The 16,963-nt window shown below is 47.0% G+C and overlaps 1 protein-coding gene across 3 annotated transcripts in view; it reads right to left on the reverse strand.

The window, feature by feature from the left end:
* Positions 1–16,963, reverse strand: part of HMGCL (3-hydroxy-3-methylglutaryl-CoA lyase) — a 150,544-nt gene that overhangs the window by 125,384 nt on the left and 8,197 nt on the right. The window contains exon 1 of one of the 3 annotated variants that reach the window (XM_033956811.1): positions 9,129–11,563. The exons of the other annotated variants lie outside the window; for them this stretch is intronic. Coding sequence (XP_033812702.1) covers positions 9,129–9,371 — 243 coding nt within the window. The 5' untranslated portion in view covers positions 9,372–11,563. Of the gene's footprint in view, positions 1–9,128; positions 11,564–16,963 lie in introns of those variants that run through there. 3 annotated transcript variants of the gene reach the window in all.

Consider the following 16,963-nt stretch of genomic DNA (forward strand, 5'->3'; position numbering starts at 1 on the left):
TTTTGGGAACCAGGAAGTACCGGGAATAAACTCCGGTGCCCCGCTGAGAAGGGAGAACCTTCTCCACTGCCCACAGGCGAAGGAGGGCCTGCGCTTCCTGAAGTAGTAGGGGAAGCTGTGCTCTATCAGAAAGAGACTCTCTTGGAGGCCTGTCCGGCAGTAAAGCCCGGAAGTTGAGGGAGTACCCTTCTCGGATAACGGAGAGGACCCAAGATTCCGCAGTAATCTTCGCCCAATGCTGATAAAAGGCGCGGAGATGTCCCCCGATAGGAAGAGGGGGAATACCCTGGGCGGAGGGGGCCAGCCCCCTCCTGCTGGACCAGTCAAAAAGACGGCGGTGGCTTAGTCGCAGCAGGAGTCTGAGGCTTAGGAGGAGCCCTCTTCTGCTGCGGACGCCGAGAAGGAGGGCGAGAAAACGCCGGCGTCGATTTTTGCGGATAGCGCCAGGGAGGCAGCCTGTAGGACTTGGGTGGAGCGGGCTTTGCCTTAGCCCAGACCAAGGAGGCGAAGGAGCACACCACGTTCAGAGAGGCGTTTTGTAGCAGCCTCGATGGAATCATCGAACAGTTCGTTTCCCATGCATGGGAGATTGGCCAACCGGTCCTGCAGGTTGGGGTCCATATCCACAATACGGAGCCATGCCAGGCGACGTATGGCCACCGCAAAGGCCGAAACCCTCGAGGAGAGTTTGAATGCATCATAGGCGGCCTGAAACATGTACAGCCGAAGATGCAACAAAGTATCCACAAGCCTGCGAAACTCCGTACGGCGCTGGACAGGCAAATCGTCCTTGAAGGCTGGAAGGGACTTAACACACCACTTGAGATAGGACGTAAAAGTAAAGTTGTAATTCAGGACTCTGTTCACCATCATGGAGTTCTGATACAGGCTTCTCCCAAACATATCCATAGTCCGGCCCTCCCAGCCCGGCGGGACAGCCGCATACACCTTGGATGGGTGAGACTTCTTTAGGGTAGACTCCACCACCAAGGACTGGTGATAAAGCTGCGCCTTCTCGAATCCCTTGCAGGGCACCGTCTGGTACCGAGACTCCATTTTGGATGGGATGGCCGGAATAGCATAAGGAGTCTCCAGATTACGAAAGAAAGTCTGTTGCAACACCGGATTCAAGGGGAGCCTCAAGGACTCCCTAGGAGGATAGGGAAGTTCCATCTCCTCCAAATACTCCTTGGTATACTTGGAATCTGACTGGAGATCCAAATTTAACGCCTTTCCCATGTACTAGTAAAGGAAGAGGGCCTGCCCCTCGAGGGGAGTGGACGAACGAGATCGCAAGGCAGCCGAAAAGGAGGGGGAAGCCGCCCTGGAATACTGCGCTGGCATATCCGTGTCCACAAGCAGAGACACCGAAGAAGCTCCGCTAAAAGAACGGGGGAGGAGTCAACGAGAGCCTGTGCTTAGAAGTCCACGGAGGAGAGGACCCTGGGGTCCGGGCCACCATGGTCCGATGACACCGCCCCGGAGAACCCCAGCCTGAAGACAAGCCCCGGGAAAAAGAGGCAGGGCCCCCCGAAACCAGCTCCTCTCGGATCGGGGTCCCCGACTGGACAGGCGACCTCAGCAGACTCAGGTTAGACAAGGTGAGGTCCGAGGTCTTAATGGACCCAGTGGTGCGAGGACCTGGGGACCTACCCCGCCTTGGGGGAGAGTCCCAGGGATGCTTTGCAGGTCGCCTAGACGAGGGTGTAAGACGCCTCGACTGGTGCCTTGACCGAGGCCGGCTCGAGGGCGAAGCATGCCTCAATGGAAGGGGCAAGGAGTCAGACGAAGACAGACGCCGAGACCGACGCACCTTAACTCGCTTTGATATATGAGTATTTTGGTTTATGAGCATGCTTCTGGAACAAATTATGCTCGTAAACCAAGGTTCCACTGTATTTGTACAATTATCATTATTCACAGGCATCTGAGTTTAAGCTAAAAATTCTGTTCACCAACTATCCAGTTTGCAGGATATCTACCATAAAGTCTGGCCAGTAACATTCTCATGTTCCAAGTTAGTAGAGTTCCCATGGATGCCCTCCCCAACCCATCCATAGCAAAGCAATCCTCAATCTGGGTGGGAAGCAAACACCACCTCTGCAACAACCGAAGCACTAAACGCATCTACCGCATGCACCCCCCACATCCAACTAGTAATGCTGAGAGAAAGCACTCTCGGAAGACCATGTAGCCATGAGACAAAATTCCTCCAAGGAAAAAACCACTGGACCGAGTCCATGAAGTTCTTTCGCCAACCGCTTCCCTGCCATCAAGCAAGCGTAAAGAATGTCTTCCTGGACCCATCAAGCAATGGAGGCTTTGGACGCCGCCATACGTTTGAGACGTCCCGTGAAGAATACAAAAAGGTGATCTAAACCAGTGATTCCCAACCCTGTCCTGGAGGAACACCAGGCCAATCGGGTTTTCAGGCTAGCCCTAATGAATATGCATGAGAGAGATTTGCATATGATGGAAGTGATAGGCATGCAAATTTGCTTCATGCATATTCATTAGGGCTAGCCTGAAAACCCAATTGGCCTGGTGTTCCTCCAGGACAGGGTTGGGAACCACTGATCTAAACAACTAAAAGCAGTTAGAAACCTAGCTCACAGAGAACGCTATGCACTTTCAAAAAATGCAGTGAATAAAAGCACGTCTCCCCATTTCTCCTCACAGGAAGAAGGAAGGAAAAGTGAGAGTGTCATAAAAGAAAGGATGACACCTCCTTAGAAAGAAACTGTGGTACCTTCCGAACTGACACCCCTGATTTTGTAAATCAGAAATAGGAATCCCGGCCCAACAAGGCCTGCAATTCAGAAAACCGCTGAACTGAAGCCATGGCCACAAGAAACCCTGTGTTCAATGGCACAGCCATTTAGAGACTCAAAAGACAAGAATGAAATGAGGCCTTCGGTAAACTGCGAAGAAGTACCTTAAGACTGTACTCCGGACAGGGCTTTCTAAGAGGTGTACATTTAGGAACTAAACTATATGAAGCTGAGAAGTAATCGAAGAGCAATATACCTAGCTCTTGTAACAAGCTAAGAATGGCACTTGAAGCTGAAGGGAATTGAACGCTAAGCCCTTGGCAATACACTTGTGCCAAAAAAGAACTCTGGAAGGGTGCGAATGTTGAGAAGTACCCAAGAAAGGAAAAACCTCCAAAAGGAAGAAGAAGCCACAGGTGAAGACGTCTGTATCGCCTGGATAAGAGAAGAAACAACCTTTTTCGCATAACCCTTACATGTCAGCCATGACTTTTAAAAAGCTAGGTCGCAATACCAAAGTAGTACGAATATCCATGTTGATCGGACCCTAGGTGAGCAAATCCAGAGATACCAGGAAACTCAACAATCCGGCTATCAAAAGACTCATCAGTTCCGCATAGCAAGGATGGCGCAGCCAATCCAGAGATTCTACAAATACTATGCCCTGAAAGCAAGCTTGAGATGGCAAATCCAAGCCATCATCAGCCAGGGGAAAACACTGAAAAAAGAGAAACCAGAGGCGAGAAAGAAGCCACGCTGCTACCCCCTCTGACTCCCACTCCTTGTGCCCGCCAAAGAAGCTAGGAAGCTTAGAATTTTGAGACGAGGCCATGAGGTCTAGTTCCAGGAGATTTCACTTCCATAAAAAGAGCTGGAACGCCTGAGCCAAAATTCTCAATATCCAGGATGTAGAAGATTTCACTAGTACTAACCTTTACACTTTCTAGAGCGTACCCAGCGCTGTACACTATAACATACAATAAATGGGCCATGCACAGATTTCGCAGAGAGAAAGTTTATCCAAACTCTTTTCCTGACCCATAAAATGATCTGCCAACAGAAGAGGAAGATGAGGGTCCACCCACTGAAATAGAACCACAACTTTACCCGCCAACTGAGTACATCACCTACTGCCCAGGCTGTAGAGAAATACCCCCATCATAATACTGACTGAAAAGACCTTCAGTGTCATTCCAGAAGAATGGTCTGAAGCTCCAGAAACGGTAGCCTGACCATGCTCCAGAGTAGAAGAATGAACAAGTACTGAGTCGCCTCTTAAGACCAGACTCCTGAAGCTGAGGATGGAAGGCACCGAGCCCCCCAACCCGACAGCCCGGGATTATTGGTGGCCATGAGCTAGTCCAGCAAAGATTGAGGCATGCCTTTGAAAAGAGAAATCTCGCCAAGCCACCAAATCAGAGCGATGCTTGAGGAGCCTACCAAATAATTGGAGCCGAGATACCGGGAACCACCGGAACAAAAGCGACTGCTGTAGCGTTATAATGGGAAAGCAAGCCAAAGTTCCCAGTGGAGTCAGCAATATGGATCCTAGAACCTGTACAGAATCCCATACTCTTGGTCATGGTGACCGAAGAAGAATGCAAACCTGAGACTGTGACCCATCGCCCTCGTCTCTGGGAAGAAACACATTTCTCTCCTATGTGAATAAAAACATCTCCCCGATATACCTATAAATAGTACATGGGAAAAGAGCGCTGTGCAAATTCGAAGATTCACATCCAAAGAACTGAGGAAAAGAAACCACCCTTTTCGTGTCAGTCAAATGGCCCGACTGAAAGACGTCTGAATCAAGCAGTCAGTCAAGAAGAAATTAGGTGTATCGCCTGGTAGCGCCAAAATGGTACCACTGCCCACATTTTCTAAAATGTTCGTGAAGCCTTGGGTAGGCGAAATGGCATGTGCCAAAACCAAAAATGCTGCTCCAAGAGAGGCAAGCAAACCTAGTGCAGATTCGGAGTCCATAGTGAAAATGTAAATATTCTCCCAGTTTTTCTGCAGAAATGTGTAACCCTGAGAAACTAATTCAGCAGAATGGGATCCAGCCTGCCCAATGCCCCCGTCTTGGGCACCATGCAGTAAGTGGAACAACGTCCCTTAGTTCCTGAAGAACTACAAGAACTGCCCTGAGGACCAGTAACACTAAAAAGGGAAACACAAAACATAGAGACTCCAAGAACGAACCGGAAACCTGAGGAGGATGCAAAGCTGCAAGCATCCTGAAAAATGTTCACAGCCCCCTGAACTTTCCGGAACTTGGAAGTGAGGAGGATGGCAGTTTGAGTGCAGAGCTCCTCTCCCTGGACAATCTGCCTGCTTTTAAATATCAGCAGCAGTGGGAGATCAATTGCTTTTACACCTAAGCAGCAACGGGACCAACCCACCAAAAACCCACAGTCCCGGTCCTACAAAAATATGAGCTCCACCCTCCCTGCAGTTCGCTAGGAAAATCAACTGCTTTTACACCTAAGCAGCAGCAGGACCAGCCACCACTACCAAGAGCCCTTTGCCCCGATCCAGCCAGGCATGTGAGCTCCTCCCTCTGCAGTCCATTGGAGAGATCAATCTACCTGCTTTTAAATATCAGCAACAGTGGGAAATCAACTGCTTTTACACCTCAGCAGCAGCGGAACTATCCGCAACTACCAAGAGCACACAGACCAGATCCAGCCAAGAGTGTGAGCTCCACCTCCCCCTGCAGTCCACTAGGAAGATCAACTGTTTTTTACACCTAAGCAGCAACAGGACCAGCCACCACTACCGAGAGCCCTTTGCCCTGATCCAGCCAAACAAGTAAGCTCTTCCCCCAGCATTCCGTTGGAAAAATCAATATGCTTGCTTTTAAATATTATCAGAAGTAGGAGATCAACTGCTTTTACACCTAAGCAGCCTATAATAGGAGCCCTTGCCCCGATCCAACCAGGCATGTGAGCTCCTCCCCCTATATCCCGTTTAAGAGATCAATCTACCTGCTTTAAATATCAGCAGCAGTAGAAAAAACAACTGCTTTTACATACAAGCAGCAGCGAGACCTACCGCAACCACCAAGAGCCCACAGACCCGATCCTGCCAGGAGTGTGAACTCATCCCCCTGCAGTCCATTAGAGAGATCAATCTGCCTGCTTTTAAATATCAGCAGCAGTGGAGATCAACTGCTTTTACACCTAAGCAGCAACGAGACCAGCCACAACCACCGAGAGCACACAGATCCGATCCTACCAAGAGTGTGAACTCTTCCCCCCATGCAATCCGCTAAGAAGATCGACTGTCGGCTCCTGGCGGCTTTCCCGCAGAGGAGAGAATCCTGCATTCACCGTGGGCCTCATCTGGGGCAGCCTCCTTGGAGCGGCTGGGGCACGGGCAGTGTGTCTGGGAGGGAATGCATGGATGGGAGAACATCGCAGGGGAGGAGACATAGGCATCCTGGGACTGTCTGCCAAGTCTCTTCCCTGAAGAAGCCCTTTCTGGAAACGTCAATCGCTCCTCCTAAACTTACTTGCTCCACTTCATCACTGACGCTGAAACCGTGGATTGAAGACAAAGTTTTATTTTATTTTTCTTTCCAGCTTATGATTTATCTTTAATCTTATCTATTGTTTTGCCTTTTGTCTTTGTTTTGTTCTATTTCTATCATTTAAATTTCTCCAGAATTCTACTGTTCAACGGCTCCCCCTTCTGCTTCTATTCCTTTCTCTCCTCTCTTCTACCTTCCAAAGTATTTAGATCAATGCTGTCTTGTTAAAATGTTTATTTTATTTTTATTTTTCCTCTAACTCTACTTTTCACTTCTCTATTACCCTCCAGGTACTTTAGTTAGATTGTGAGCCTTCGGGACAGTAAGGGAATTTTTCAAGTACCTTTCTTATTTCTAATCTTAATGTATATTTTCTGTAAACCGCTTAGAACCTAACGGATGTAGCGGTATATAAGAAATAAATTACATTACATTATAGCGTATTCTCCCTCATGAGAAAGCCTGAAGCGTCATTGGAAGAAGTCAAGATCCCCTCAGAATGAAGTGCAGAAGGTCAGGGAATGGCAGGATGAGAACTGTAGGATCTGTAAGAAGAAAGAAATTCTCCTAGGAAAAATCAAGTTTCGCAATGTAAATAGGAGTATACTGGAACCATGAAAACAGTACTAACTCCATGCAACGTGAGCGAAATACATATGTCCTTTAAAGTGAATACGTACTAGACGCAATCAAGATGCTGCATCTACCGCCCCATGGAAAACAACAGCATCCTAACAGGTATCAGACAAAGCTCACATCGCTAATGAGAGCTTCAGGGATGAGGCTAACTGCCACATAGCGCGCGCTCCTCCGCGGGTTTGACAGAATAGGTAACTGGCTCCTGGTTAGAAGGAGCTGCACAGCCCTTTCTGTCTGGTCGGGGGGGGGGGGGGGTCCGTCTAGCATGTGCCATGAGAAGATGGCGACAGGAGAAACCAGCGTGATAAGCATGGAAATCTGAAGTCCAGGCCCTCTCAGAAATAGAGAAAGAGAGTCCTGGCCGCAGGAAGATGCGAAGTGTCATTATGCCCATAGAGACAGCCTGAACTTGGAAACTGTTAGTACTACCGTTAGGCATACATATCCTAAGCCACTACTACACACATGCAGCACAGCACAGAGGCCCAAATAAGAAGGACAGTTAACAGACAAAGGCTCAATCTGCAGGGACCCCAAGAGAGACAATGAGATACCCGTGTGAAATACAGGGCACTATCTTACTGCTGATCTCACTGTGCCATGAGTTGCTGTATGTCAACTCAGTCCGGAGACAAACCGAGACTGGGTGACCTAGCACAAGTCAGAGTGCTAACCCCAGAGTCCGATTAAACTAGCAGCTTTCTTCAAGGGAATACAGCAGGAATACAGACATAGACATAAATCTGCCTAAGCTTGTCCCAAAGCTGGTGGAACACGTTGTAACCCGTACCGTGGTCAGATCGTGACTCAACAGCACCCGGACTGGAGTCACCCTGCAGGCTTGGACTGACACCATAAAAAAAAAACCCAAAATGTTCAACAAGGTAGTAAATCAAAATACTTCAGGTTTATTCCTTCCAACATAAAAAAAGGAAAAACATGAACCAAACAAACAGGTAAGTAAACCATAAACCTTCAAGCAGTCCAAACTCAAAAGTGAACAATAAACAGTTCCAAGAATAAAGTTCCAACTGTTTTTCTTTCCCTGAGGTTAGGCTCACCTCAGAGCTCAATGCAACCTGCTCCCAAACAGGTTATACTGTGTAGTACCAAATAGAGTTCAAGGCACTGGATTCACTGTTCACAGTGCTCCTATAGTGAAGCCTCTGGCAGCTCTACACTAAACTGCCAGGCAAAGGAGAGTGTCACGGGTTTGCTTTCATTTAGCTATAATATAGCCTACAAAATGCTTTACCTTAGCCAATGGGTAACGTTTAGAATCCCCATGCACACATCTTACAGACACACTATTAATTTTCCCCTTCCTCAAGGGTGAGGCCTCCACCCGATTCCAAAATTGACGTGAGATTACAGATTGTTCCGCCCCTGTGTCTAATAATGCCACTATCCTTTTCCCGGCTACCCACACTGGGACCTGACACTCTGACATGTCTGGTCTGTTAGACTCCTGGGAAATTACAAAGTCCCTTCTCTCCCTACAGAACCGTTGTGTGTGTCCTGGCTTTCCACACCTGTAACACCTTCTGAGTGTTAGGTTTAGGACCTGGACCAAAGGGATCCTTAACCGGAGGCTTCTTACCCCATCCTTTGCCTAACTCCCGTGGGTTCTGTCTAGGTGTGTGCTCAGGTAAGGGACTCTTGTTCTCCCCAGAAGGTTCTTGGGCATCAAGAAATGCTTTGGCTACTTCCAGAACTTGTCCTAGAGTTTTACAGTTCTGTCTTTTAATCCAGGACCCAATGTTCTTTGGGATAGCTTCCAGCAGTTGTTCTTTCACTATCTCTGTGAATAAAGCCCTGGCATCATTCAGAACCGGCTGCAGCCATTTTTCAGCCAGTTTGGTGACACGCTGAAGTAAAGCTTTAGGCCGTTCTGCATGTAGCATTGTGGTTGCCCTGAACTTCTGTCTGTAGTGCTCTGTGGTAAAGCCTAAGTAATCCAGAATATGGGCTTTCACTACGGGGTAGCTATTGGCATGTTCGGGCCCTAGGGTCTAGAATGCTGCTAGAGTCTCACCGGCCAGGCAGGGCAATAACCGGTACACCCATTGCTCCGGAGGCCATCCGGCAGCCACGGCAATTCTTTCAAAAGAATTAAGGAAATCATCCGGTGCATCCCCAGGCGCTATCTTGCATAAATTTAAATGTGATAATGGGTTAGGTCCTACCGGAGCTGGAACGGATACAGCTGGTAGTGTCTGTCCTCCAGGCTGTATAGCAGTCTTTTGAAGAACTTGTGAAAAAACTTTGGCCTGGTCCTGCATTGTGGAAATCAGTTCCCCATGCTGCCGCATCATTGCCTCTTGGTTCGCCTCCCAGCGTTCCTCACTCGACTTCAGGATAGCCTTCAGGTCATCACACTGCCCCTGCCGCTCTCCGGCCAATGTGGCTAGTATCTGGGCCTGTTCCATGTCGAGATCCTGAACATTAAACAAACAAAAAACAACAACCAAGTGTGGCCGTTTGGAAAGAGTGTTCCTCCCTCACTAGCCTCCCCCAGCTCCCAGTCCTCCCCAACCAGCACCACTTTATCCTCACCAACTACCCCTAGGTACTCTTACCAGAGGTACTGATGAGTCTTCGCATTCGTGCTGATTGGGTGCACCGCCCGTGCTGTCTCCAGTCTGGAACTGGGTCTCTGGCTCGGTCCACTGGTCCCTCTGGGTCCTCCTGGAACTCGACTCCCGAACTGGAACTCTGGTCCGGCTCTCTCCACCTCCGAACTCCAACTGAGCTCCTCGCTGCACTCCTCCACAGGATATGCTGCTGTCTTTATCCTCGCTTCCGCCTTCCGGTTGGAAACTCCTCCTCCGAGTAGGTTACAGGAAACTTCAGATAAAGTACTCCCAGTCAAAATAGTGAGTCAATAGAACAATTAGAAAATAGTTAAATAGTTCCAGTAATAAAATAACAGAAAGCTAAATATGCCTTCTCCAGCACAAGATCAAAAATGGCAAAGCAAAAAGAATTTTTTTTTTTTTTCAATTGCAGTTCCCTGGTGTCGCCTGCAGGAGGTGCAATATCCCACTCCTGATACCAAATATATGTAACCCGTACCGTGGTCAGATCGTGACTCAACAGCACCCCTCAGTGGTTACAATATATACTCGCACTTGCGTGTGACCCGGACTGGAGTCACCCTGCAGGCTTGGACTGACACCATTTAAAAAAAACCCAAAATGTTCAATAAGGTAGTAAATCAAAATACTTCAAGTTTATTCCTTCCAACATAAAAAAAAGGAAAAACATGAACCAAACAAACAGGTAAGTAAACCATAAACCTTCAAGCAGTCCAAACTCAAAAGTGAACAATAAACAGTTCCAAGAATAAAGTTCCAACTGTTTTTCTTTCCCTGAGGTTAGGCTCACCTCAGAGCTCAATGCAACCTGCTCCCAAACAGGTTATACTGTGTAGTACCAAATAGAGTTCAAGGCACTGGATTCACTGTCCACAGTGCTCCTATAGTGAAGCCTCTGGCAGCTCTACACTAAACTGCCAGGCAAAGGAGAGTGTCACGGGTTTGCTTTCATTTAGCTATAATATAGCCTACAAAATGCCCGCCCAGGTAACAGCAAACCTCTCCCAATTACTGACACCTTCAGCTTCAGAAAAGAAAAGTAAAGCAAAAATCCCAAGAGGTCCAGTTTCAGCACACTGTCACTTTCAAACAAAGGGGCTGAAAACTCACTCACTATTTCTGCCAGTTAGGACTTGCAGCTGATGGAAAGACCAACCTCCATGGCTTCCTCACTAGGACTTATTTCCTCAGGCAGGTTGTCAAGTTCCATTGGAAGATCAGCATCAGAAAGAACTTCCTCCAGCATTTCTCCAGCCTCCTGTACCTCCATAGGTGAGGCTGTATCATTCCTGCTTGGCCCGAGGAGACTCTCAGGGAGGAAAGGTCTGAACCTTCTCCCTAGCCTGCCTGTCTGCTTGCTCTCAGCTGCTGGCTTTTGTACTGCAGGGGCACGCCCTATTCTACCTGAGTCGGCAGATCTGCCTGGAGCTCTAGGGCTCCTCCTGTGGTGACCTAGATACTGCTCTTGCAGGAGGTCCTTGGAGATTTCAGGCTCCCCCTGGTGGTTAACCTGAAAATCATCCCTAGAACAATCCTTATACATTCCCTTCCGGGTTTTCTTTTGTGTCCTAGTCGAAACTTTAGCTGGAACCAGGTCAGGCACGATGCCTGTCTGGTTACAACGTACAACTTGTCTGAACCGGAAAGGAGAGAAGCCGCGGCATACCCCGACCAAAGTCAGCTGTAAATAAACTACCAGAATGCTGCAGCACTCACGCCATCATCGGAGACCCAAGCGCACGCCCGATTCTCGCTGACATGTGGCCACTGCATTAACGCTCCTAGAAACAGTCGGATACAAGCCCTGCAAAATTTACCCTGCCGTGGCCTGCACAGAAAGAAAATCAGACTCGGGGAATAACCAGAAGAATGGTGCGGTGCTTCCCACAGTGCCGGAAAACAACATGTTCCATCTCATGCGCGCCACTATAAACCAGCACCTGCACAATCAGTTCCACATGGCTGTGACAAACACCTACAAAAGAGAGCCTCAGAATAAACAGGACCACTACTGCTGCACTGAAACCCAACGAGGAGAACAAGTGCGAGCATGAAATCGCACCACTACTGCCGCGTTGTAACCAACAAGGAAACCAAGCGCGTGCATGCAAAGGGCGGGAAAGTCCCGGCTCTCTCAACGGATTTCTAGTCATAAACTTAGCCTCAAAAAATATCCATTCCTTAAACGTATGTTGACCGAACCCACAGTACTAAGATTCCCAAATAGAACCTGAAGTTCAAACAACAGTAAAAAATACATACATACTCACAAGCTTGTTGTTAGGGCCGGTTGAAGCCAGTTAGAGCTGGATGTGCAGCACTAATAGAGCAGAATGTAGCAACTGTGGTCTCCTTTTTTTTTTTTTTTTTGAAACAGAGAAGGGAAAGAAGAAAAAATCGAGACCCAGTCAGACCCTCTAGCAATGGAGGGAGGGTGACGCAGGGACCTGGGGGGGGGGGGCCCCAGGGGGCCCTAAAGCTGGTACCGTTCAGCCGGACACCCCTGTCTCACTGAAGAGAAAATCTCAACAGGAGAAATAGCACTGCCAACTCACTGAAGAGAAACCTCAACAGGAGAAACAGAATGGCAGTGTCACTGAAGAGAAACCTCAACAGGAGAAAATAAAGTTCCAGTCACAGCCAGAATCCAGGAGCTATTCAAATAGCGACTATCACCTGCTGGGAGATAGAGCATACTGGAGATACAGGAGGAGTGCCAGCCAATAGGACCACCTGTTAATCAGTTTCTCTATCTCCGCCTGCTGGTAGATGTGTGCTATCCCACTGGTCTTCAACCGCTGATCTGCGGACCGGTGTCGGTCCGCAGGAAATTTTTGCCGGTCCGTGCAGGGCCGGCAAGATTGACTCACTTCAATTTCCTGCCAGTCCGCACAGGGCCAGCAAGATCAACAGCTGAAGTCTGCGCTGGGCCGGAGAGATCTTGGGGAGCCTCCGATAGTGGCTTTCTCCCCTCTCTGCAGCTCTCCTTTACTTCCCAGCACAGCGATTCACGAAGGCAGCCTTGGGACTTTTGCTGAGTTGCGGCTGCTTCTGATGATGCAACTTCCTCTTTCCGCAGAGGCGGCGCGACCTAACAAAGGACCCGAGGCTGCCTTCCTGAATCGCTGCGCTGGGAAGTTAAGGAGAGCTTCTGGGAGGGGAGAAAGCCACTATTGGAGTCTGGGAAGCTGCTGGGCAATGGGAAACAGGGACAGCTGCTACTGGAGAGGGAGAAGGGAAAGGAATCTGGGAAGCGGCTGGTTAAGGGAAAAAAGGGACAGCTGCTACTGGAGAGGGAGAAAGAAAGATGCTGCTAGGAGGGGGAGGAGGGAAAGGAGTCTGGGAAGCTGCTGGGCAAGGGAAAAAATGGGACAGCTGCTACTGGACCTGGAGGGAAGGAGAAGGAGAGATGCTGCTGGGAGGGGAGGAGGAAAAGGAGTCTGGGAAGCTGCTGGGCAAGGGAAAAAAAGGGACAGCTGCTACTGGACCTGGAGGGAAGGAGAAGGAGAGATGCTGCTGGGAGGGGAGGAGGGAAAGGAGTCTGGGAAGCTGCTGGGCAAGGGAAAAAAGGTACAGCTGCTACTGGACCTGGAGGGAAGGAGAAGGAGAGATGCTGCTGGGAGGGGAGGAGGGAAAAAAAAGGGACAGCTGCTACTGGACCTGGAGGGAGGCTGCTGGGCAAGGGAAAAAAAGGGACAGCTGCTACTGGAGAGGGAGAAGGACAGATGCTGCTGGGAGGGGAGGAAGGGAAGAGAGTTACTGCTGGACAGGAGGAGGAGGGAAGGGAGAAGGAAAAAAGGAAGGAAACAGCTGGCAGGGATATTAGAGAAGGGGAGAGACAGGCATGAGAAAGTAGAGAGATTGATGATAGGAAGGGGTCAGCAGAAAAATAAGCAGAGAGGGACAACGATGGTAGATCTGGTGTAGGAGAGATAAAAATAAAGAGAGCAGTAAAGCTGGAATGAATCCTATAAAAAGGAGAGGGGGCGCAGGTTGGATGGAAAGGGGAGAGGGGCATAGAAAGAAGACAAATACCATATGGAAGGGGGAGAGGACAGACAGTGGATGGAAGGGGCAGATGCTGGATAGAAGAGACAGAGAGGGCAGATGCTGGAAGGAAGAGAGTGAAAAGAAGATGAAAGCAGAAACCAGAGACGCAAAAGGTAGATAAAAATAATTTCATTTCTATTTTGTGATTAGAATATATCAGGTTTGAAATATATATCCTGCTAGAGCTGGTGTTAAACACAACTGGGGACTGCAAAGCCCAGGCAGTGCTTCTTTAGCTTCCAGCTGGCTTAGGGCGCTCTCTGACCAGGGGGGCAGTTGCCCTAGTTGCACTCCCCTAAAACTATTCCTGTCATGTGTGACTGCAGTATTCTGTTAGCATGATATTTCTGTGTGGCATTCTGTAATAATTTGGCTTATTCAGTTTTCTTGATAGTAGAGGGGATATATGTGAAGGGGAGGGGAGACAGGGGTTTTGTTGATCCTTGCTCTGTATTATTTGTGTTTATAAAATGACAATTGTACAGAATATTATTTCTTTTTATACTTTAATATAATACATTCAATATAAAATCATAACTGAGGCTTGTGTGGATGGGATCAGATGATTTGGGGGGACAGAGCTCGCGGAGATGGGGCAGAAACGGAGTTTTAGTCCTAGTAGTTTGCCGGTCCACAAAATAATTATTTTATTTCTGTCGGTCCACGGGTGTTAAAAGGTTGAAAAACACTGTGCTATCCCATTGGTCTCTGGATTCATCTGCTGCTGTTGCTAAGGAATTCTTGTTTATTTATCCTTTATTGTTGTATAATTTTTGCTTGCCACAACAATTGTATGCCCGACGGGACCCGTTTCGCCTAAACAAGCTTTCTCAAGGGTTCCAAAAGGGAGCACTACATAATACAAATATAAGAAAAGCTTTAATACATTTATACCTTGTTACCCCAAAACTGTGTGATAGCTTATAAAATAATCTACTCATCATTATATACACAAAGACATATATTGAAAGTTTACTATAAACTTCTTCTAAATACATCAACATTAAAAAAATTTTAATTCTAAATACACATAAGAAACACTTCTATGTTATATCTCCTCCACATTATACTATCAATTCAAAAATGTATAAAATCCTTAATTCATAAAATGATAATTATATAAAGAGATCTTCAATTAATAAAAAAATATATAAATTCTTAAACTCATTATTAAACTAATCATTTTATATTGAAATTGCTTAATACTTATTCTACCACTTAATTATTATTAAAGCCACACATTATACAATGAAATCACCAATTCAGAAAATAACTATTTAAAATTTGGAATTTCAATATAAAATTGAATTGAAAAGACTAAGATCAATGGATGGATAATTTTATCATATAATTAATACAGGAAACCATATCAATGAATGATATTAATAAATGAATAAATAATTAATTATAAATTATACCATAAACACCAATAAACCTAATAAATACACTATAAATTCCTCTGATTAAATAGAACTCCTCAATTAATTAAATTAATTAAAACAAATTCATCCCAAGAAACAATAATTAATTAATTCAACCTTTAAATACACACAAGAGCCTCAAATTAGTTCATCAGAAATTTAAAACAAAAACCCGCTAATAATTCACAAATACTCAAAGTGCTACATCTCTTCTAGTTATATAATAACAATAAATCTATCACTCAATTAGTATCTCAAGAACTTAAAAATACTCCCCCAATCGTAATAGCTCTAACACAGTGGTCTCAAACTCAAACCCTTTGCGGGGCCACATTTTGGATTTGTAGGTACTTGGAGGGCCGCAGAAAAAAATAGTTAATGTCTTATTAAAGAAATGACAATTTTGCATAAGGTAAAACTGTTAAAGGAAAGTTTTATAAACTATAAAGAGTTTAACCTCATGCAAAATTGTCATTTCTTTAATAAGACATTAACTATTTTTTCTGCGGCCCTCACATTTAAAGTTTAATATCTTTTCTTTCTCAAAACTGGCACATTTCAATCACTAAATTGAAAATAAAATCATTTTCCTACCTTTGTTTGGTAATTTCATCAGTCTCTGGTTGCACTTTATTCTTTTGACTGTGCATCCAATATTTCTTCTCTTCTTTCAGCCTCCTGTATGCTTCCTCTCCTCCAGACCTCATTCCCTCTCCCAACTTTATCTTTCTTTTTCTATGTCTGTCTTTCTCTGATTCCTTGTCCCATTTTTTGCTTTGTTTCTGGCTCCCTGTCCCCCCCCCCTCTTTCTTTCTTCCTTCCTGTCCTCCCCCATGCCACCGCCGCCAGGGAATAGGCTGCTGCTGCTGCTGCCGCCATCGGGAACAGTCAGAGATCGCCACGGGGCCGACCAACTCTCGCCGCCCGACGTCAATTCTAACGTCAGAAAGGACGTTCCAGGCAGCCAGGCAGCGATTGGCTAGCCAGAACGTCCTCTCGACGTCAGAATTGAGCTCGGGCGGCAAGAGAAGCAGGGAGATTAAAGAGCATGGTGCCGGCGGTGAGAAGGGAAGGGAAGCAGTTGGGCACCCCTGCTCTAGACGAGCCGCGAGCCGCACTAGGAAGAACAGTGGAGGGTGACCAGCAATGCGGACCGACCCCCCCTTGGTACGCCACTGGAGCAGCAGCATGTCTAGCCAGCTCATTCCATTCAAAGCCACAGGTGGCGGCTCCTTGCGAGATCCGCGCCTGCATCTGAAGCCTCTCTGATGTTGTGATGTCAGAGAGGCTTCCGATGCAGGAGTGAATAGCTTAAGGAGCCGCCAACCCGCGGCTTTGAACGGAACGAACCGGCCAGACCCGCTGCTGCTCCAAAAGGAAGGGAATGATCCAGTCCAGACCGCGGGCCGCAGAAAAAAACTTGGAGAGCCACATGTGGCCCGCGGGCCGCGCGTTTGAGACAGCTGCTCTAACACATACACAGGAGCTCCCAATTAGTTCATCCAATATATAATGGTCAATTGATATAGAAAAAAATCATAATCTAATACACAACCTAGTGTCAAAAATTGATTCAAAATACTCCCACAATCATAATGAATTACATTGTGGCTCTAACTCATACATGAAAGGGAGAAAACCCGCAAAAGAGGCGGTGGGACCGCTGGACGACCAGGGAAGAAAAGGGTACATCAAGGAAGACAAACAAATCGCAGACAGACTAAATTCATTCTTTGCGTCTGTCTTTACAAAGGAAGACACTGCAACAATTCCAGAAGCAGTGAAAGTGTTCCAAGGAGTAACAGAGGACAGCCTTACCACAGTAGACGTGGACTTGGACCAGATCTACCGCCAGATCGACAAACTCAAAAGCGACAAATCCCCTGGACCAGATGGATGTAGAGATGATGCGGTATACAAACCCAAGGTTTAGTTTAGTTTAGTCTTGAAAGA

This window comes from Geotrypetes seraphini, chromosome 8 (genome assembly GCF_902459505.1).
Source record: "Geotrypetes seraphini chromosome 8, aGeoSer1.1, whole genome shotgun sequence".
Lineage (NCBI taxonomy): Eukaryota > Metazoa > Chordata > Amphibia > Gymnophiona > Dermophiidae > Geotrypetes > Geotrypetes seraphini.